Consider the following 21,336-nt stretch of genomic DNA (forward strand, 5'->3'; position numbering starts at 1 on the left):
CACGGTCCAGCCACCCCTCCTCATAAGAATACAAGTCCCAGGGTTCTCGTTAAACATGGCGAGCCTCATGAATGTTGTATGGCTATCTTAGCCGTGTTTACACTGACCTGGTTTCTTTGCGCCTGTCTGTGGAGATGACAGGGGAGAGGAGCTTACACTTCCCTGCAACAATCCTCCGGCATCACGTTACTGTACTTAATGTTCAAGTCACAGAACAGCATTTAGGATGTTATCGGGCCACAATGGAGGAGCCCGCTGTGACCTGTGAGGGAATTACATTAACCTCCATGTATCAGTAAAAAAAAAAAGTCCACCTGGGAATATCTCACAGCTCAACCTCTTCTTCTACTCTGAAGATCGCAGCTAAAAAATAGGAAGCAAAAAGCTGAAACTTGAGACAGAGAGCAAGAGAAGAAAGTTTAAGTTTTAGCTCCTATAGCAGATTTCTAAACACCTGCCACAAAAAGTAACGTCTTCATTCCCAGCAAATCAAAGAGTTGACGGCCACACGTGCTTCCCCGCCATGGTCGATCAACCCAGCAACTTAGAGAAATGCCAGGCTTGCATACTGTCCTATGAAATTTTCATCACTCGAGGAGGGGAGACGAAAGATTTGCCTTTCAATTTTTCATTATTCAGCTTGAACCAGACTATACTGGCGTGACAACAGAGGGAAAACTCGGGTACTCGTACAGATCAGTATGAAAATGAATTACTCAAATGTCCCACATTTTTTAGATTGGAAAAAAAAAAAAAAAAAGAAGCGGTCCTTATATGCTGGAGCGAGGATGAATCATCAGCTAATTATCATCCAAATAACAGCAACGCTTCCTGCCTTAAGCTCGGGAAAAGATAAGAAACTAAACCTTTATATAAATTAAGGCATAAGACGGTAGAACAGCCGTCCAGAAATGAGACAAAGACAGGATGATAGAGAAGGAGAGGAATACATAGAATAAAGGTATATAAAGAAACACCCCCAGGATTAGTGAACGATAGCATCTTCTCCTCTCCCCCTCCTCCTTATGAGGAGTCCTCTCCCTGACTGACTGAAGGCACATTACTAACGCCTGTTTAACTTCTGTTCTAGGTCACCATGAGATAAACACACTTTATTCAGGTTGGCCAGACCCCGGCCATTAGACAGTGGCGGTGGCCTATTCACGGTGTACACTCATGGCCTGGGCCCTGTGATTAATTATAGCACGGGGCAGTGCCTCTCAATGGAGACATCACGGGGGGGAAGGGGGACTCGGAGAGAAGGGGAGTCCTTGTGGTCAGGACAGCCTGAATGCTGATACCCTGCCAACATCCTGGGCTCCAGTTTAGTTAAAGGGTCAGTTATAAAGCAGTGGGCAACTCCACGGTCTGAAAAGTGAAGTCAATGTGGAAGTGCCTTAAACTTGCATTCTATGTAACAGCCAGCAGGGGGCGACTCCTCTAGTTGCAAAAATAAGTCTAATTGTATAGAAGTCTATTAGAAAATGAGCCTACTTCTCACTTGATTTATTACCTCAGTAAACATTGTAAACACAAGTTTATGGTCTCAATCGCTAGTTTCAAGTAATCGTCAATACAGCATGATATTCATTTAGTAAATTATGGTCCCATTTAGAGTCAAATAGACCATAAAGCAGGGGATGCCTGAGGGCGTGGTTACCTGGGATTGACAGGTCGCTACCACGACGTTGTCCGGTCTGGAAGTTGTCCGAGTTTTCACCTTAAAACTTTAACCATTTCACAGTGTGTTTTCAGTTCATGAAAGTTAATTGTAACATTTTGGTCGCCTGAAAATGTCTTATTCAGCATTCGGTTGTTTTTAGCTCCACCCTCTGGTTGCAAAAAAACAAGATGGCTACAGCCAAAATGCCAAACTCAAGGCTTCAAAGCGACAGTCCGCAAACCAATAAGTGACGTCACGGTGACTATGTCCACTTCTTATTTACAGTCTATGGTTTAAAGTATTTTTTTCTTGCTGACTCTTTCAATTCATTTATTCTTCTTTGCCAGTTTTCTCTATTTTGGAATGCCCAATCCCCAGTGCATTGCTGTCCTCGTCACCACTGCTGTTGGACTGTGAATGGCTGCGGACAGACAGCCACGTGCTCCATGACACATGGCATCGCCAGCCACTTGTTTCCACCTGCCAGCGATGAACATCAGCAGGAGGCCATAACCAAACCAAGAATGGCTACTGCAGTGACAAGGACATCAACCCTTCCTGGCTTCCCGACGTGGCCAACAATAGATGTGAACTGAGGTTCGTTTGTGGTGTTCAAAGCACTCAAAACATGACCTTCATTCATTTCAGCTCTATTATATTGGGGTGGCAGCCAACGTTCCAGAGGCGAATATCTCAAAACCCAAACTATATGCACTGCTCGATACTGGACCTTTAGGTGTAAGTAAGAAAATACTCTGAATTTGGTGAACTGACCCTTTAAATATACAAAAACAAACGTCTTGGCAGCAATAACGGGTATATGAAGCATGGCACATAACTTAAACAAGGTTCAAAGAGATATTCAGGAAACCTTGGGAAATGATGATTCATCAAGATTGGTGAGCCAAAAAACTCATATACCAAAGTAGGGCAGGGTTGATATGGCTGGAATTATACAACACTATGAATAGGGATAGTTTCTTACATCAATACATCACAATATGGCAAATATGTGCATATAAAATTGCATAATGAAAACAATCCAAACCGTGTTCTACTATTACACATTGCATTAGTTTGTTTCATACTTACTACTAGTTCCCTACAACAAAATAATTGATCCCAATATTATTCCACTTATTAATATACAATTCTCAGCCCTGTACATCAGTATATTAGTGCTGTTTTCATCTCTTCTGTAGTGCTTTAGAAAACCTCCTGTTCTTGGTGTCAGGCAGGCAGCAGCGGGCATCGAGGGAGCCACCGTGGCTGAGCCCAAAACACACTCAGTGCATTAGTGTGTCTGAGCTGCCAGCCCGCTCCCACTCCTTCTCCCCTCTCCCTAATGTCAACGCTCATCTCCTACATTTCCATCCGGCCCCCTAAAATAGCTCCCATTTACTCACATAACAGCCCTCACATTTTCTACTTTTACTTCATAGGACATTTCCCTCCCCTGAAGCAGATGAATCCCAGAAGAAAGCCCTCCCTCCCTCTCTCCCTCCCTCCCTCCCTCCCTCCTTCACTCTCTCCATCCCCTCCTGCCTCCTTTGGTAGGCTGCTGCGCTGCCACCTCTGTTTCTCATGTTCCAGCAGAATTCCTGAGGAAGCTGAGGCTTTGTGGGATGCTTTCAGGAACAGTCTGCCCGTTGCATTATTCATCACTCTTAGTCTCGTCTGTGTCAAAGACAGCCCACAGTGCCCAGCTGTTACTGAGGGGATAGATGAGGGAACTCGCAGCTGAGTGAAGGAGCTAATGCAAGGTGAACAGGTAAAACCAGCGCTCTAGACTACAAGCAGTCACCTCCAAAGGGACTAAAAGAGGGAGGACAAACAGTAATCACACCCAGCAGGCAGCGGGGGGTTGATAAACTTCCTGACTGTCAGCCTCAGACTCCACAACACAAACAACCAAAAGCTTTGTTAAAGCTTTATTACTGGAAACAGCTTTTCCAAACAGCAACACCATTTTTTATAAATGGTGTTGTTTCTTGACTCTGCAAATCAAAGCAAAAATGAGATATACTGTAGGAGCTACATGCAGCTGGAAAAAATAAAACAAAATGTGGACAATGGTGGGACAGCTCCAGGAAGATTTTGGAAAGCAGAAAAATAAAGTATAAGCCATAAATCTGAAAAAACATTTTGCTTTCTCTTCTGCAAGTTTACTGGCAGTAGAGTTGGACACAGTTACAGTTTGATTCAAGTCTTGTTTCATCATTCATTCACTACGGATTAGTATATAGTATACTGTATGTAATGTATAATTAAACTTCACTGTATGTGTCCCCGTTAACTCAATAACACATATCAAAGGCTTTAACACATAGGGAATTCCCACATCTATGAGAAAATGGCAGAAGAGAGAAAAAAGTAGGGTGTGCAGTACTGCAAACAATTTCACTTCATGTCTTTTTTCGCCTCTGACACCCCATAAACAAATGGTTTCTCAATGATGATGATGACAATGATACACAATAAGGTGTTCTTATATATGAAAATAACAGACACGTGATAAATGTGAGTCTGTTATTTTCCCTATAAGGACACTTTAGAGTGTTTTATTATTACTGTCATCCATTTTTACAGTTTATTTACAGTCAGGTTGGGGTTATAGTGGGAGAGAATGGAGAATAGTAACAAATATACTCTAATAAATGTAGGTTTAAATATGCTCCCCACCAGACCCTCAGTTAAATATAAATAAAATACCCCTTGTGTGCATTTGTGTGTGTCCCTGGGCATGAACATGTACACAAAGTGATGACTTGTTGCAGAATGGCACAGTACAGTACGTGAGTGTTTGCAAAAGAATGCGTAAAAATACCAACTCACCGAATTGGATGGCGCACCGAGGTTGGTCTCAATGTAGGTCTCGGTTTTGGGTTCCACCGCCTGCTCGGCCTCCAGAATCTTCTCCACGGGCATGTCCTCGTTGGCGCAGCTGGTGGACTCCACCTCGTTCTCATTTCTCTCCTTGGCTCGCTGGCGCTCCTCCTGAACGGCTGCATGTAACAAAACTGGTTCCGGTCACTACTGCTGTTTTTTGACGTCAACATGTGTTCAAGAGCACATGTATGCTAACAGAAAAGATTCAGCATTGCAAGCTTACATGGTTTTGATTACTAAGCAAGGGTTTTCTATGAAAACGACTCCATACTGTGCAAAACAAGTAGTTATGAAATATTAAATGACTATTGGTAATGTGAAAGTGGTCACTCGTAATGACCCACAGAGAGTTATTACCCATCTCCGGGGTTCTTTTAGCCTTTTTTAGCTAATTGTTTGGGTTTTTCAGCACATTTACTGTTTTGATTCACTCTCGCCGCATTCATCATCAGCCCCGTTTCAAGCAGCAGCAGGAAGCTGTTGTCAGCAAACAAGTTATGGCCCAAATAGTGCTGCAGGGATGCTGTATTTTTGAAGGCCAACCCAGAAGTTAGCATCACACTGGTTCCCTCGACAAATGGCCAATGGGTTTTGTCCATTGGGTTTTGAATTATTGCACAAAATAAGCTCTGTGGCAATCACATGTTTATGATACACATTTTATTCTGCAAGATAATCTCCACAAATGATAAATGCAATCGCCAGAAGTAAAAAGCTAACATTAGACTATAAACAATCTACACCACGGTTGCATGACTTCACGTCACCACCACTAAGCTAAAGGCTAGTGTTTGGTATGATGACGTTTAGTAGTCTCATTTAGCCACTTGTTAGCAACTGCCTTTTTTAAGAGAAGTAAAAGCTTCAAAATTCAAAAGTGGGATATTTATTTACGTATTTTATGCCGTAGAACAAAACGTTAAAATCTCTTAAGCTTGTGTTAACCACAGACCTTATTTCAGGCATCCAACTTAAAAACACATTCAAAAACCCATTGACTTCGAGATGAGGGAACCGGAAGTGCTATAATGCTAACTCATTTCACGGTGTTAGGACTTATTCCTGCTGGCCCAGCACCAAATGGCAGTCAAATTTTGCAACTAGCTGATGAAGAAAGTGTAGCTTTTTTTTTGTAGCTGCAGCTAAATGTAGCTGCGATAGAGCCACATATATTTCTAAAGATTTGGTGGAGACCAAACAAGAGTGAATATTGGACTTCAGGATGTCAGGACTGTGCTTTTCACCTTGTTCTTTGTTTTGCTTAACCACTGAGGTGGACTGTAAAATCCAGATTGTATTAATTTTGTCATTTATTTGTGGAAAGACAAATATCAATCTGCCAATGTGGTGAGGTTATTCCACCCGTTTCCAAATCAACTTTGCGCAACAATGAGTCTGAATGTTTGAGATACTGAACACGACTCATTTCCAGAGACATTCTCAAACAAGGCGAACTGCAGTGGGAACCACACTGGTACATTACTTTTTATACTCTGAAGAAAAACAAATGATGCGGGATGTATCTGCGATGAAATGACTTGACAAGGCAGATGTCTTTTTTTGTTGTTGTTTTGCAATGCAGTTGTATAAGTAGATGGAACAGCTTTCAACACTGAATCTTCCCTTTGATTAAATACTTAAATTATTGCTCAATACTCAGGTACACATCAGTAGAAAACTGAATACATCTCTTCATTTGTATCTGCACACACATATTTGTACATACAAAGTTTGTGTGCATGCTTGAGTGAGTGCTCTCTTGCCTGTGTCAAGTCTGCATGTGCGAGTGCCTGCTACAGTCAATGTGTAAGCCAGTGAATAGTGCATGACCCCGTATGTATGATGACGGTAAACATATCCAAGAGAGTTAAATCATCAATAATTGTTTTCGACAGCACGGATGGAATATATTTACAACCTTAGACCTACATTATGCACAATGCAGTAGCGTGGAAATGTTCAAGGACTTCTCATAGCTTCCTTATCAAAGGGATGTGTTTTTTTTATTTATGTAGTGCTCAATGACAAACAGCCAGCTCCTGTTTATACACAAATCATTTATAGACACATAAATAATGTATGGTCTGTCGCTCCTTCTTTAGGCCATGCGTGGTCGACAGAACATCTTACATAAAAAAAGCCTGAACACAAATGAATGAAGACTCTGTCTCGTAGATTTTTTTTTTTTTTCTTCATGTTGTGTGTAAAAACTGGTTGAAGCAAAACCGTGTTGGTTCTGTCATCTGATTGGCTTTGGCGAGGAGAAACAGGAAGTGGTTTGTGTGCTGAGCAGACACAGAGACTCACTGCGGCCGAGGCAAGAGAAACCGCACCTCCACCCTCAAGTGAGGATGGAAAAGATCCATGCGTGTGTGTGTGTGTTTTGTCTTTTCAAAAGGCTATAATTTACTTAATTCAAGACACCGCAGGAAAAAAGTGCTGCGGCTTTTTTTTTATAAGTTTATCCTCCACACATGGATTAATAAAAAAAAAAGTTTTGGACAGAAAGCTTTGAATGATAAAGGGCTTTTGGAAATTCATTGTCAGCACGCAAGCATACATACACACCTGGAGAACCGTCCTGTCTCACACAGACACACATATCACACACACTGGGTTTGCGGGATGATCTGTCGTCTTACGTTTCCCCCTACTCTGGTTTCTATTCCAAGTCCTGAATCAGAGAGGCCGTGGTCTTGTTGGGGGGAAGCAGGGGTTGTTAGAGGAGGAGTGGGAAAGGGGCCCCATTTTAGAGGAACTGCTGTCTGGCGGTGGAGGTCAGCCCAAGGGTAGAATACTTGTGTTGGAGTCAGGGAGAGGTGAGGAGGGCTGAAATCATGTTAGCTTTATTCTACCCCCCCCCCCCCACCACTCCTCCTCTTCTCCTCTCCTGACTGGGAGAGCATAAATTCATTTAATCCTGTTTTTCTGTGGATTCGCTTAGCCTTTTGGGCTACTGCTGCCTTGTTCTCTAACCACAGCCCTCGGGGTGCAGGGGGAGGCTTAGGCAGCACTGAGAGTGAGGCAAAAGGCAGTAAATGATAATATCCTTGAAAGGAGTAAAGAGCCTAACAATGATATAAATAAAAGCAAGAAGGAGGGGAGGGGAGGCCAAGTAAAGGTCAAGACAAATTGGCCTCGGATACAATCGCCTCCAAAATGCATTTATCCCCCCCAAAAAACATGCACTCTTCTTGTTCTCGTGTTGCGCACCTGCACATGCACACCTGGTTAACACCTGCTACGCTTCTTCAGCTCCCCTGGCTCGCTCAGTATAATCTATACACTCTATATCTGTATTCTGTAACCGTGGTGACCATAATGGCGAGAGGCAGTGATTGATTTGTTGCAATGTGCGAAAGAGTGCTTAACAGCACTGCTGAGAGCACTAATATTTTTAACACCCTCTTGGAGTGTTAAAATTCACACCTGACTGCAAGTGTCGTCCCCCACTACCCCTCCCCCCCACCCCCGTCACACAACCCGACTCCTCCTGGTCTTATCGGCTCTGTAATCTTTCAAAGGTGCTTTGCTGTACAATCACAGGGGGTATTCAACTCAATTTTTACAAGTCAGAGTCACTCTCAAAGACCGGTACTCGAGAGCCGGTCCCATTTATTGAGTGAATATGAAGAGGATGCAATCGATCACGCAATCCATTAACAGGGAATGTCTGTGTGAAAGGGCTTCAGTCTTTATACATACGGACACTGTGTCCTGTTTCCATGGCGATACATTGCTTTTAAGTTTTCTTTTTCTATGCCTCTTTTAGTAATCAGTTTTGCACTTGCACACTGATCCATTACAGATTACTTTGCTGATTCGAATAGTTTCGTTCAGTTTAAGTTGTAGTCAATTTGTAGTTCATTCACTTCTTTCTAAGCTATCACTGTTCAAATGCACTTCAATACATACATTAGTAAGCGAATGCATCACTGTGGAGATGTACCGATCAATCGGCCGGAATAGGCCGATTAACAGCATGATCGCCCATGACTGGTGACGATCACTCTCAGATATACTCAATTTCGTGCCGGTAAAATGTATACGCACGCGCCACACAGTTGATCATGTCGTGCTCACAGCCCCATACAGAGCGCCGCTCATCTACGTTCAGTTCAGCACAAAACTCGGCCTATAAAGCACTGTTTATAGCTCAGCAGCCATCCTTTTTTTGTGGCTCCTGCTGTCTTTCAGTACAAGTCGATGCTAGCTTAAGATCAGTCACAAAAACGTTCACCATCTACAAATTTATTTTCTGTCATTAAATTTTAGTACAGCATGCTTACTATGCTGAGCGAGGACAAACTAACTAAACTGTGCAGAAATGTTAGGTAATCCTATCGAAAAGTATTCATCAGCTGGCCTCCACTGGTGTTTTCAGACTAACTATTGTGGGAACTTCACATGTAAGAACCTTTCATATCTCTTTTTTACCCAACTTCCTCTACCTGTAAGTTGCAAATGGAAGTTTAAAAGTACCGTCACTGTGGAAGCTAAATTTAGCAGGACTTGTAGCTGAGACGGAGTTCAGTTTGACATTCATGGTAGTCAAACCTCAACCATGTAAATGTCACAGTGGATGATTCTATAATCCCCAGTCTCTGCTCAGAGAGGAAAGGGTTTTCTGCGTTGGAGGAGGAGTGATTTAAGTTTGTAGGAATGTTGGATTGTTGCATCTTGAATAAATCCTTTAATGGCGAAATAAAGCCCTTCCTGTCCACATCGGGATGATATGTTATCTGACTCTAAAAAACGATCAATGATGCACTGGAGTAGATCGCCAAACATGCAGTGTTTGTTCGTCAGGAAGCTTTCCAAAGTATCATCAGTAAAAAAACTAAAGCCTTGTGTTAAAGCATCCCTCGTTATGTTCAAGATGCCTGTTTCAGATTGAATTTCTTTAACCACATTTACATGGATACTAAAGATATATTTTTAAAGTGAAAGTGTGATGAAAGGTCTGTCCTCCACAACTACATGTTCTGTATATGTGGCCTCACCATGGGATTCATTAAATCCCTGTATCCATTTGGGTAGCAGCAGTACGTGCATTCCATCAGCAGCCTCTAATTTGAGGAATGCGGTGCACGCTTTCCCCATGCCGTGCAATTACGAGACATTATCCAGTTTGACTACTTTGATTACATTCTGTGCGTCGAGTATCTTAAGCACGGTTCACAATAACTAGGTAGGCTTTCTCACATAACTTCAAAGTTTATACTAATAATTAGGAGCAGGAGGGCACGAACGGTGACACCCAGAGGATGCAGACGGAGCAGACGTTCACACAACTCCACTGTTATGTTTTTATTTCTCCAGTCTACATCAGCAAATTCCCCCGAGGACTGCCTGTTCTCACAAACCCCTCACTCTGTTTCCACATCCGGCAATACTGGGTTCCTGCGGCTGCAACGGCTGAATGCATTATTACCCCCCCAACCGCCCCAAAGTAGCGCTTGAAGCAGAACATATGTAAATACACTAGAGCTTACAGTGTGGCTGCAATGAATAGCACAATGTAGCAGAGCAAAGTTACAGCTGCTTCTGTAAAACTGGATAGAGGCAAGATGGGAAACAAGCTGCTTTACTTCTACGAAGCAAGCGGAAAGGGACTTCTTCTAACCTTGGTGTCATAGCTCAGGTGCTATGCTTGTCTCAATCAATTTAAATACATTTTTCTGAAAAGGCAAAGTTGTTAGGTTTGCAAACCAAAAAGGGAGCACCATATTCCGCTCCGATTACCAAACTCGTGTAAATGTGTGTCCATGTGGATTAGTACAGACTTGAGGGAATGGGTAAGTTGGACTTTATCCTCTACGGTATGTGCTGTACCTTCTCTCTTCATGCCCATGGCTAAACACTTCTGGTAGCGGCAGTACTGGCAGCGGTTCCTCTGGCGCTTATCAATCACACAGTGTTTGTTGTCGCGACAGGTGTAGGTCAGGTCTTTGCGCACCGTCCTTTTGAAAAACCCTTTGCAGCCCTCGCAGCTGTATACCCCATAGTGTTTACCTGAGGAGAGAGAGAGAGACAGAGATGGTTTGTCTAATGCATATGGAGAATCTTTCCTGAGTCACATTTTCTCATTTTGTCTCAGCATCTTATTGTCTAATTGACACATGAGGTTGTCAGTTTGGGGACAGCGCCACAGCATGATATCGACAGACACATTAGTTGTTATAAATTGCTTGTCTGCAGCCCCATGACCACCAGAACAGCAACATCATCATGGAGTTCGCTGCAACTTTAAGGCCCCGTCTACACGTATACAGATATTTAAAAAAACTGATATTTTCCCCTTCGTTAAAAAAAAAAAAACTCTCGACCTTTGATTTACAAAAATATCTCCATCCACATTCGAACGCAAAAACGATTCCAAATACTCGCCGTAATGTTTACATGTCACCACAAGTGAGATCAAACATCCCCTGCTTTGGCCTCCTGTGACTGTAAATGTAAAGTAGTAATTAGTCCGAGCAGTGCTAACAAAACTTTAAAAAAGCTGGTAGTTCGCCATCTTTGTTATTGTTTCTGCACGTGCTCATTACGCAAAGCAACAATGGGCATGCGCAAAATGAGGAGAGGGCGCCATCGTTTCCCAAACGCTCCGTTTTACACCTCCACAGAGATACAACAGAACCAGAGTTTTCAGAAATGTCAGTCTTTATGACCCAAAACTGTATTTGCATGTGGACGAGAGGCCAAAACGTGGAGGAAAATACCTGTTTTTAAAAATATCTGTACATGTGTAGACAGGGCCTGTAGTAGCAGGTTCTTCAAGAGACCTGAGAACAAAAACCTTTACAGTCTGAGATAGCATGCAGCCACACAAATAGCACACAGGAACGCGCTTCTGAGGTAGCAAAAGACTAATTATGATCAAAGACCTATTAAAACGAACTGACTGTGTGTGTGGGGGTTATGCTGAGGTGGCTGGGGAAGAAAAGAGAGAGCCTATTGAAGGCAAGCTGCGGGGGGGCTCATGCATTGGCGTTACGGTGGTGTTCTCAGATCATGCTGTGGTACAGGACGTCTCTTTCCCCCACAGCTCCTTTTTTGTTATATATGACGGAATGAAACAGATTCCTTGTTAGCTCTTTGCGGCTCAGACCACCAGAGAAGATAACTGAAGCCTCCGAGCACAGTTAAATCAAGTATGACTCGCTATTAAACATTGTTTTGATTTTTCCCCCATGGGTCCGTGCAGCACCGATGACGCAGGATGACACCGAAAACGGTCCAGTGAATTAGATATCCAGCTTCATCTCTCTCCCATGAGTGATGGGTTGTGCCTCCCGACACAGCGCTTTTCTTTTTCAGCTGGTTTGGTTTCATCAGACCGTACCATCTTTTGCCTCATGATGTCAGTTCCTTTCATGTGCCTCTATGCTGCTGCCCTCACGTGCAGTACATCGGGAGCGGCTTCTTTCTGGCCTTCTTGCCATTTAGCCCAGATTTGTGAGGAATTCCTCTGACTGTTGTCCTTCCAGGAAGATCTCCCACAGCATGTAGTCCTGCCAGAGCGGTCCGTGGGGCTGTTCTCTGACCCAAGTTCATCTTTGGAGGTTTCTCAGTGCGGTCAGAGCACCGGCTTTAGCAAGACGCTGGGTAGTCCCACTTTCTTTTCATTCGGTAATAACGGAGTCTTGTGTAAGCCCAGCTGTTGAGAAATTATTTTTATTCCCTAAATTATACATAAAATTCCCAGGAATTCCTGGTTAGACTTTGGGGGCTTTGACTCATGTGCACTTTTAGTCACCTCCAATCAACTAAAGTTCAGTCAGCCCATCAGTATAGCTTTAATGTATTTTTAAGAATTTTTAAGTTAAACCAGCTTTGACATTATGAGTCATTTTGTTCAGATGAGTCATGAAAACAAACGACAAAAGGAAAAACTCCCTAAAGGCACTGTATACTTTTAACTCTTTGATTCTTTTCCCACAAGTAACTGTTTCTATAACTGTTCAACATTACTGGGGCTGACAAAGTTAACACGATAATAACGTGTGAATGCAAATTCCTTTTATTTCTTAACAATTTGCATTAACCCAACTTGGGATTTTTTGGTTGTAGCAGGCTCAGCTTTAAAGCTACAGTGAAGATACTGACATTATATCAAACTAAAAACCTAAGGAATCCATTGGTACCAACCATGCAATACTAGCTTGTCGGGAAGGAGCCTAAATAACGCTCCAAACACACACTAAATTTTGGTGAGGAAAAACTGGCATGGCCATTTTCAAAGGGGTCCCTTGACCGCTGACCTCAAGATAGTTCTATGGGTACCCACAAGTCTCCCCTTTACAGACATGCCCACTTTATGATAATCACATGCAGTTAGGGGCAAGTTATAGTCAAGTCAGCACACTGACACACTGACAGCTGTTGTTGCCTGTTAGGCATGAGTTTATGATTTGAGCATATCTTTTTCAATGCAGTGCCTGTGAGGGTTTCTGGACAATATCTGTAATTGTTTTGTGTTGTTAATTGATTTCCAATAATAAATATATATATACATTTGCATAAAGCAAGCATATTCACGCCCATGTTAATAAGAGTGTTAAATACTTGACAAATCCACCCTCTAAGGTACATTTTGAACAGATAAAAAATGTGATTCATTTGTGATTAATCACGATTAACTATGGACAATCATGCAATTAATCGCGGCTAAATATTTTAATAGATTAACTACGCGTTACATGTGGTCATTCACTGGGCGTCCATGACAGTCGGATGTCACTCACCTGAGGAGCGGTCACCGCAGATGGCGCAGATGTGTTTGGTGAGCGACAGGACCGTGCCCGAGGGCTGGGCGGGCACCTTCATCACGCCGTTGAGGCCCAGCGGGGGCTTGATGTCCTCCGTGCTGCTGACCGAGTTCATCGGAGAGTTCAGCTGGAACATCAACACACACAAACACACACACGCCGACAGGTCAAAACGCAGCCCCCTCTGAACTCAAAACCAGCATCATCACACACCCCATTACACAGGCCCATCACATAGCTCAGCATAGTTAGCTGATGACATTATCTATTGAATAAGGGCCAGGTCTGCTGAGGAGACAGAGAAGGTTTGATTACACATACATATAAATCTGAGTGGAGTTATGTCATGCAGATTGTCATGGACAATTTGCTGGATGCATAAACTGCAAAGGATATTATGACTTCTGATACTCAATACAGACGGTCAGCAGTCCCAGCAGCAGCAGCTCTTTTGCCCTCTTTCATTGCTCCCTCTGTCTCTCTCCTCCCTCTGTTTTAGATCTAAATCTGGCGCAGCAGGATCCTGCACCACTCCACCCCAGGAACTCTTTTATTCATGCTCTCAACAAGCCCCGCTGGCTCCCAAATGTTCAGCGCTAGCATAACTCCACTGCAAAATTCAACAGTACAGCGGAATAAAGAGACAGCATTTGTTTTAGCAGCGGTGCAACTCCAGCCTTAAGTCTTACTTCAGTTGCCGCCTCGCTCGCTCTGTGAAATAAATTCCTCTCAAAGTGACCTCTCTTCGCCTAACAGTGGAGAGCAAGGGGGGACTAATTATTACAACTAGCACCATGCTGTTTCCAGCGGAGATAAACGTTGAGGGGGAGCAGGATATAAATTATCCTAAAACACTAAATGTACTGGATGGAGCAGGAGCTTTGTAGCCAACCATTAGTGCCATCTCATGAAAGAATTGTAAAAGTAAAAGCACTAGTCTGCTTGACTTGGCTAACGTTAAAACAACATTACACTGGGGGAAGGAAAGGTGAAATTAAAAGGAATACATTCAGATCCCCGACAAACACATGCACAGCAGAGGGGCGAGAGACGGAGCAGAGTTGGCAGAGAGCGGCCACGTGGGCTCATGTAGTTAAAACGTGTTTTCATTACCACATATGAGAAATGTCTGATCGCACAAACAAGTCTTGGCTCTATATTTAGCAGAGGAACTCTTTCTTTCTCTGCAGGGATCAGTCAAGACAGAAAGAACATTTTGTTTTTATGATGATGAGACAAACATGATAGTCTCCGAGAGTTTGTCTTCCTCAGCTGTGTTTACGGAGAGCTGACAGAGTACATTAGCTACGAAGTGGAAGAACACATTGATGTATACATCCCTTTCACAAACATACAGTATGTAAACCAAACAGCCATGGATGTTGGCATGTGGCTCCAAAACTCTACATAGAGATTTATCATCTCTGGGGCTGCAACTCTGGATTCCTACTTTATAATCAAGTATTCAACAGATTATTCACTTATCAACTACTAAAAATACTTTAAAAGAAAGTGCTGCAATATGTCTGAAGAGGCAAAACAAGAGTTGGATTTGGTATACATACACAGGTGTGTAGTTGTGCATGTAAAAGTTGATTAGTTGAACAACTGATTAGTCGATCAACTAATTAAACGCTTAAAGGTGCAGTGTGTAGGATCTGGCGGTGCCTTATTTTCAGCTCCAGTGTGCAACCATAGCTAATGTTGGGTTATAAATGGAGCCCGCTAACGTCAACAAACAACCAGCTGCCACCACCACAACTCAGACTCCAACACAAACTCCATGGAAGCATAAAGAAAACAAAGTCATATCTAGTGAAGCCCGTCTTGCAAAACAGGAATGTGACCGACGTCGGGGGAGAAAACTAGAGTTGTGGGAGTGTGTGTGCATGTGAGAAGTGAGTGGTGAAGCAAGAGAGAGAGAGCGGCGGTGAAACGAGCGAGCAGCGGCGCAGAAGAGAATTAGTTTAGCTTTGAGAATATCAAGGGAATGTACCCTGGAAGTTTCAGTTTGTGCAGAAATAAATGGGTATTTTTCACTATTTTCTGACTTTCTATACAAAATTAAAAAAAATATAAACAAAAATAAAACTATATATTGTAGGTTTGCGTGTTTTGTTATGTGCGTGAGAATATGAAAGAAATTAAAAGGACTACTTCAGCAATTTAGACACAGATTAAAGGCTGAGATATCCTGACTTTTAGCCCGACAACCCTGGATCCTACACTTCCCATAATGCAACTCAACAGCATCTTTCGTTAGGCCATCCCCGCCTCGTAGACATGACAAAGCTCCTCGAGAGCCACAGAAGACATATACCACTGTTTACACAGGCTGACTCGTATTGACCTCTTTATGTAAGGCACTTCTCTTTAACGTCTTGAACACTATAACAGCTAAAACATGTCCAGGTAAGATGTATGAGTCCTCTGAAGGTACCAGAGTTATTAACCTTTAACGTCTACTATGATGCCGTAAGGATGAAGCAGCTGTGTTGACACACACAGACATTTATATGCAGTACATGCATGCACGAGCTCACCTAAACAGAAGCTTGCATGCACATAGACACAGTTATACCACATTGCACAGTCATGCACACACAGACAAGTACACACATCTAGCCGCTGTGGCTCCTGGCATCCTTTTTCACCTTACACTCTGATATTTGATTCTTTTTAAAAAAGCTTCAAAGTTAGAATAATGTCAGCAATGCCATATACATTTTTTTTGCTTGAAGCTACAGTACACAGCTCTTACACACACTGAGTGAAATATTCCAAACCACGGTGTTTTACCGTCACATGAAATAGAAAATTGCAGATGTCGTCTGCAACATTTTATGCACTTTCCACATAACTCAGCGTGGCATAATGTGGTGTCATGGGAACTTGACTTGAGGAACCGACTAGAATTTCCAATATAAAGCTTATGTGGGTTTGGCTGCATTTGAATGATGGATCCACTGGTGGGTTCAGTGGGTTGAAAAGGTTAAAGAAAGCCACATGAAAATGTTCAGTTCACACCCCGACACCCACCCCCTGGCCTGCTCTTCACACCCTGTTTACACTAGTACACACTGAACTGAATGCAACACACACACGCACAAAGCTTAAGCTTCGGGGGTGGGAAAAAAATATGATTATTTTTAGGTGATTATGCTGCAGAGCTATGAGGTATTCTATAAATGATTTTATCATTAATGCCAAGGGAAAAAAAGTTTTAGTAGACACATAAGAGTACAAGATCAGTTATTATTATGACTGTTGGCAAAATAATGCCTCATGCTGGAAAAGCCAGTGAAAAAGATGATTTTTGGCAGCGTCTCCAAGACACGAAGGCGCCAAAGAAAAGCGGCATCATTTGTTTGGACCCAGCTTTCGGCGGCACGTGCACACACCCACATCTCTGCACATCCACACGCACACACACACACAACATGAGGTCTTACCTCAGTTAAACGTCTGAGTCTAGTCTTTCCCCGTGCAGCGCAGCGCTAACAGAGCTGTCTCCTCTGCTGATATCGTCTCTATCAAACCCTCTGTCTGCCTGACAGAAAAGACTCTTCCACTCACAATCTATTTTTAAGGAAACCTGCAACTCAATCTCAGCAACATTGCTCCCCACACTGGGGTGGGCAGGCTTGGATTGGGGGGGCCTTTCTTTCTCTTCTGCCCGTGGCAATGGAGGCAAGGCGGGGGGATTAAAGTGGCTCAGGACTGAATCTGGAAATAGAATACATGCGCCCTCCCCTACAACACATACATGTGACCCTTCACAGGGAGGTATGCCAGCTGTGTGTAAAGCCTCATCGTCTTGGGAAACCCCTTGACAATCTTTTTTTTTTTTTACAAGTAGAAGGCTTCAAACTTTTCCAGACTGAGGGAGAGAAACAAACGATGGGCATTTAACATCAAGGACTGGATATGTAGGACATAAGATTCCCCACAGTACAATGTACGACACGAGCGGCTGAATAACACTTTCATGTGCTGCATGCAGGTGTTATGTAACATGTTGTGGAGGACATTTGATTGGTACATCCAGTACAGTGGGGGTCTCTGTCTGCTTGTGGGTGTCAGATTCTGCACAGAATTGATATATGTGATTATATGTCCTGTGCCACCCGCTGGCTTTGGCATAATAGCTGCAATTTTCAGACATGTAAAAGGCGATACATTAGTGCTCCCTCCTACAGTAGATGGCCAATATAACGTACACTTAAACGCATATTGTTTGTTTTAGATGAGCCTTTCTTTTAGGGCGGCTAAAATATGTTTTGCTGCTACCCCTATCCACAGCAGTACATTACTGTGTAATAACTCCTGTCTGTTTCTCAAAACTGGGGGCGTGCTGAATGCTGTCTACTGTAGGTAATACACTGACTGTTGATAAGCACCACTTCAAATCACCTGAACTATCCTTTTAATATAGCATGAGTAATGTCTACCTGATCAGAGGATGAAGTCGCTCTCCCTCTGTGTTTGTTGAGCTTCTCCATACTTTTGTTGACCGACCGCGTGTGCTTTTAGTGCATGTGAGCATGCCCCACTGGCCAGCTCATGATCACCACTCTGTACTGCTCTCATACGGCGGATACAGCTGACATCGCCGTCCTGACCGATGGCGCCGTTGCGGAAGTGTAGCGCCCGACCTCCAAGTTCCCCCCCCCCGGTTTAACACTGTTAGCTCTGTCAGCACTGTTGTCGTTGTTTGTACTGTTAGCACCATTACAGGTAGCTGTGAACCGCCCGCCGGCTCAGCCGTCGCCATGCGGAGGCAATATAAATGATCCCAATGTCGCATTTAGCACTTTTAACAATAACATAAAAGAGAGAAAAACAAAACATGTTCACATTTGAGAAGCTGGAACCAACAAATATTTGATTTACATAATTAAAAAGTTGTAAAATACTGCTGTCTTTTTGATTTTCCGTCCATCAACTAGTTAATCAATACAATACAACGGAAGCTTGACATAAAGGGCAACAATCAGCAATCAGTCCAAGTGTCTTAATGTAACAAAACACAAGAAAAATACAACATGATCTCACCAAAAACTAAAACCAGTGCTGTGTTACTCAACCCTAATTCATTTTAATAGAAAGAACAACCCTGGCAGCAGAGCAGGTCCATTAAACTATTAGTATGCTATGGCAACACACATGGTGGTGAAATAGAGAGAAAGGAGTCGTCCCTCGAGTGAACGGAGGAGAAAAGGAAGAAGAAGAGCGGAGGAGACAGTGGAGGCCTCTGCTTAAGACGGGCTTAGCTTGATTCAGAGAGTCAGAGCACACACTTTGCTCATAAAGACACTTCAAAAGGAGACATCAAATCCTCGCGCAGCACTCCTCAACGCACAACCCTCATGTGGAACTTCAGTTGCTTTCCAGTTCAAGGGCACCTTTTTTTAAGCACGGAGAAAGTTATCTTCACAGTACTCTTTCAAAACGCCCTTACAGAATTCCTTCTTAAGGCTTTCCATTATGCAGTGGCACAACATGGCCAGGAATAGAACGCTCTACTTTACTGTTATACATCTCATTATACCAAAACTGTATCGCTCCCTGAACCACAAATCATTTCTGTAACTTGAATTTGCTTCAAGGCCAGATAGAATGTCCAAAAGCTTGAATGGAGGTGCGAGCGGACAGGATACCAATCTTGTGTTGACACCTAACCAGCTGCCGCCTGAGAGGTGAGGACAGGGATCAGGTCATGATGTAACTTAATGATAACCCCGTGTCACCTTTCACCTCTGACACCTTGTGACACAATCGCTTCCGTCTAAAAGCAAACTTATCTCAGCGGACTATGGGAGGAATGAGTGAGGACTTTCTCCGAGTGTTATCTGGACACGTATCAGCAGAGATGGAGGATCCGGTTTCTCACAGGGGGTGTGTTAATGGGGCCGCTCTTCTGTGGCCCCCGGGGTATATATTCACAGTAAGACACCCTTTGGGATCAATTACGGCACTGTTACAAGTTTGAAAGACACCTGTTTGGACACACAAACATGTGGGGTGCGAGCACACACAATACGCAGAATAGTTCAGACTGCAGGTCAGTTATGTGCAGATGAACTTAGGGGTCGTCTGCAAATAGGTCTGTCATGTGACTGTAAATTTAAAGTCACATTCAGGGCAAGAAGGAAAGATGGATTTTAGTCATTACAACTAGGGATGTCACGATACCAGAAATGTAATCATTGATACCAATACCAGTGAAATAGCCTCTTTCCCATTGGACAAAAAACCCCACTAACATCTGTTCTTTTGTGTTCAGAGGGAAAGGTTATAATTGGCAAATAACTCTGCAGTAGTCACAGGTATTCATCGGCTCCAGCTCCAATCGGCAGTGATGGAAAGATGAGACATGGGTGGAATTTTCCCCCATTTTCCCGCACGATGCTATATGACGCACACTGAAGTGAATATATAATAAACTAGAAATGCACTCGGAGAGCGCAGACCTCCACCGAGGCAGGTTTCATGTACGCCGAGTTAGATGAGAAAAGAAACAGCCGTTATATACGCTCCTCAAAGCTACCAGACTCCATTGATAGAAACTGTAATTTTACCCTGCTGATCAATTCATTCAAACTCAACAGAAACACAATAAAACTCATCAAAACCGTCTTTTGTTAGTCTTTCCACTGTTCCAACAATCACCAAATGTGGTTTGAGAGTTTAAAAGACAGACTGATTATGTAGAATATATAAAAAAATGAAGTAAACTAACATTTTTTACGGTTTACTAGCCCAGCTTGGAACGTGACACACGAGAAAAAAACAAAAGTCTATCGCCTATTTTAGTGGCAACCCAAAATTCATGCATTTTAATAGCGTATTAATGATCTGTAAGTGAACACATCAATTACTTATTAATAAAGTCTTTAGCGACAACTTATAAATCCTTCCGAGGTCGGCCCTATTGTAAAACAGCTCCGTGATTATTGTCACTCAGCTCTAATACAACACTTTTCTCGTCTCTCTCCCGGTGGATAGCATTCAGTCGAAGCCGACATTATTCTAGACAGCTCGGAGGTTTCCAACACTCACCCCATGCTGTGCCACAACAGATAAAAATGAATCAGCGCAGGCACTGCTGGCGCTTGTGCGTGCGCGTGTGTGCGTTTTTGACAGAAACTTTTGTTACAGTGAAGAAAGGATATTAAGACTATCAGTGGCATGAAAGGCAGCGAGCCTTACAGCGGCGAAGTGGGAATATGCAGAGTGACTTTCAGCTGTTGTCTCACCTCAGCTTGGCTGTATCTGTGTGTGTGTGTGTGTGTGTGTCTAAGTGTTTTTGGCATTCAGGACTACGTGTGTGTGTGTGCACATAGGGGTTGGGTCTGCGGCATGCATATGTGTATTTTTAATTCTTGTGTCATGTGTGTGTGTCTGCATGCATGTGTTCCAGGATGTCATGTGTGCATGCATGTGTGTGTGTTTTGTCCAAATGCGTGTGTATAACTGTGTCCTTTTGGCTTTGTGTGTGGGTGGATGAGCATAAGGGCTGGTTTTATTGGAAACAGTGCTGCTCCTGTGGACACTGCACTGGCTACCACTGACATAGCAGCTCTTACAACCCCTGGAGTCACTCTCCTCTCAGTCTTCTCACAATGTTTCTGTCTTCTTTCTCTCCTCCTCACTATATAAATTCTTCATACAGTGTTTGAATTGTGACAACCTTCTCTCTCTTTTTCCTTTGCTCCTTTCAGAAATAACCTCACACTTTTTTACGTACACACCTAAACCTCTTTGGATTGGTTTAAACAAATGTGTTTGGCTGTTTTGGTTCTGTTCATTTGGGCTGACGTGAAAACTGTCAATCAAACTCTGGTGTTGACTAAACAAAAAAACAAAAAAGAGATGGTTTGATCAGCTTCCAAGCAGTGCGGTTTATTTGTGGTGTGAAGGCAAAACAGACCAATGGCAGGAGATGATTTTAGCATAAATTCAGTAGTAAACTACTTTTAAAATCTGTCTTGTGGCCGTGAACTGTCA

The 21,336-nt window shown here is 43.0% G+C and overlaps 1 protein-coding gene across 7 annotated transcripts in view; it reads right to left on the reverse strand.

Moving 5' to 3' along the window:
• rxraa (retinoid X receptor, alpha a) overlaps positions 1–21,336 on the reverse strand; it is a 168,585-nt gene that overhangs the window by 11,955 nt on the left and 135,294 nt on the right. For 3 of the 7 annotated variants that reach the window (XM_037752975.1, XM_037752970.1, XM_037752971.1), the window contains 3 exons: positions 13,303–13,462; positions 10,388–10,567; positions 4,499–4,683 (listed from right to left, as the gene is read on the reverse strand). In XM_037752975.1, the coding sequence (XP_037608903.1) occupies positions 4,499–4,683; positions 10,388–10,567; positions 13,303–13,462 (525 nt within the window). The remainder of the gene's footprint in view (positions 1–4,498; positions 4,684–10,387; positions 10,568–13,302; positions 13,463–21,336) is intronic. The other 4 variants (XM_037752976.1, XM_037752972.1, XM_037752974.1 and 1 more) reach the window with 3 other exon arrangements.

This window comes from Sebastes umbrosus, chromosome 19, assembly GCF_015220745.1.
Source record: "Sebastes umbrosus isolate fSebUmb1 chromosome 19, fSebUmb1.pri, whole genome shotgun sequence".
Taxonomy (NCBI): Eukaryota; Metazoa; Chordata; class Actinopteri; order Perciformes; family Sebastidae; genus Sebastes; species Sebastes umbrosus.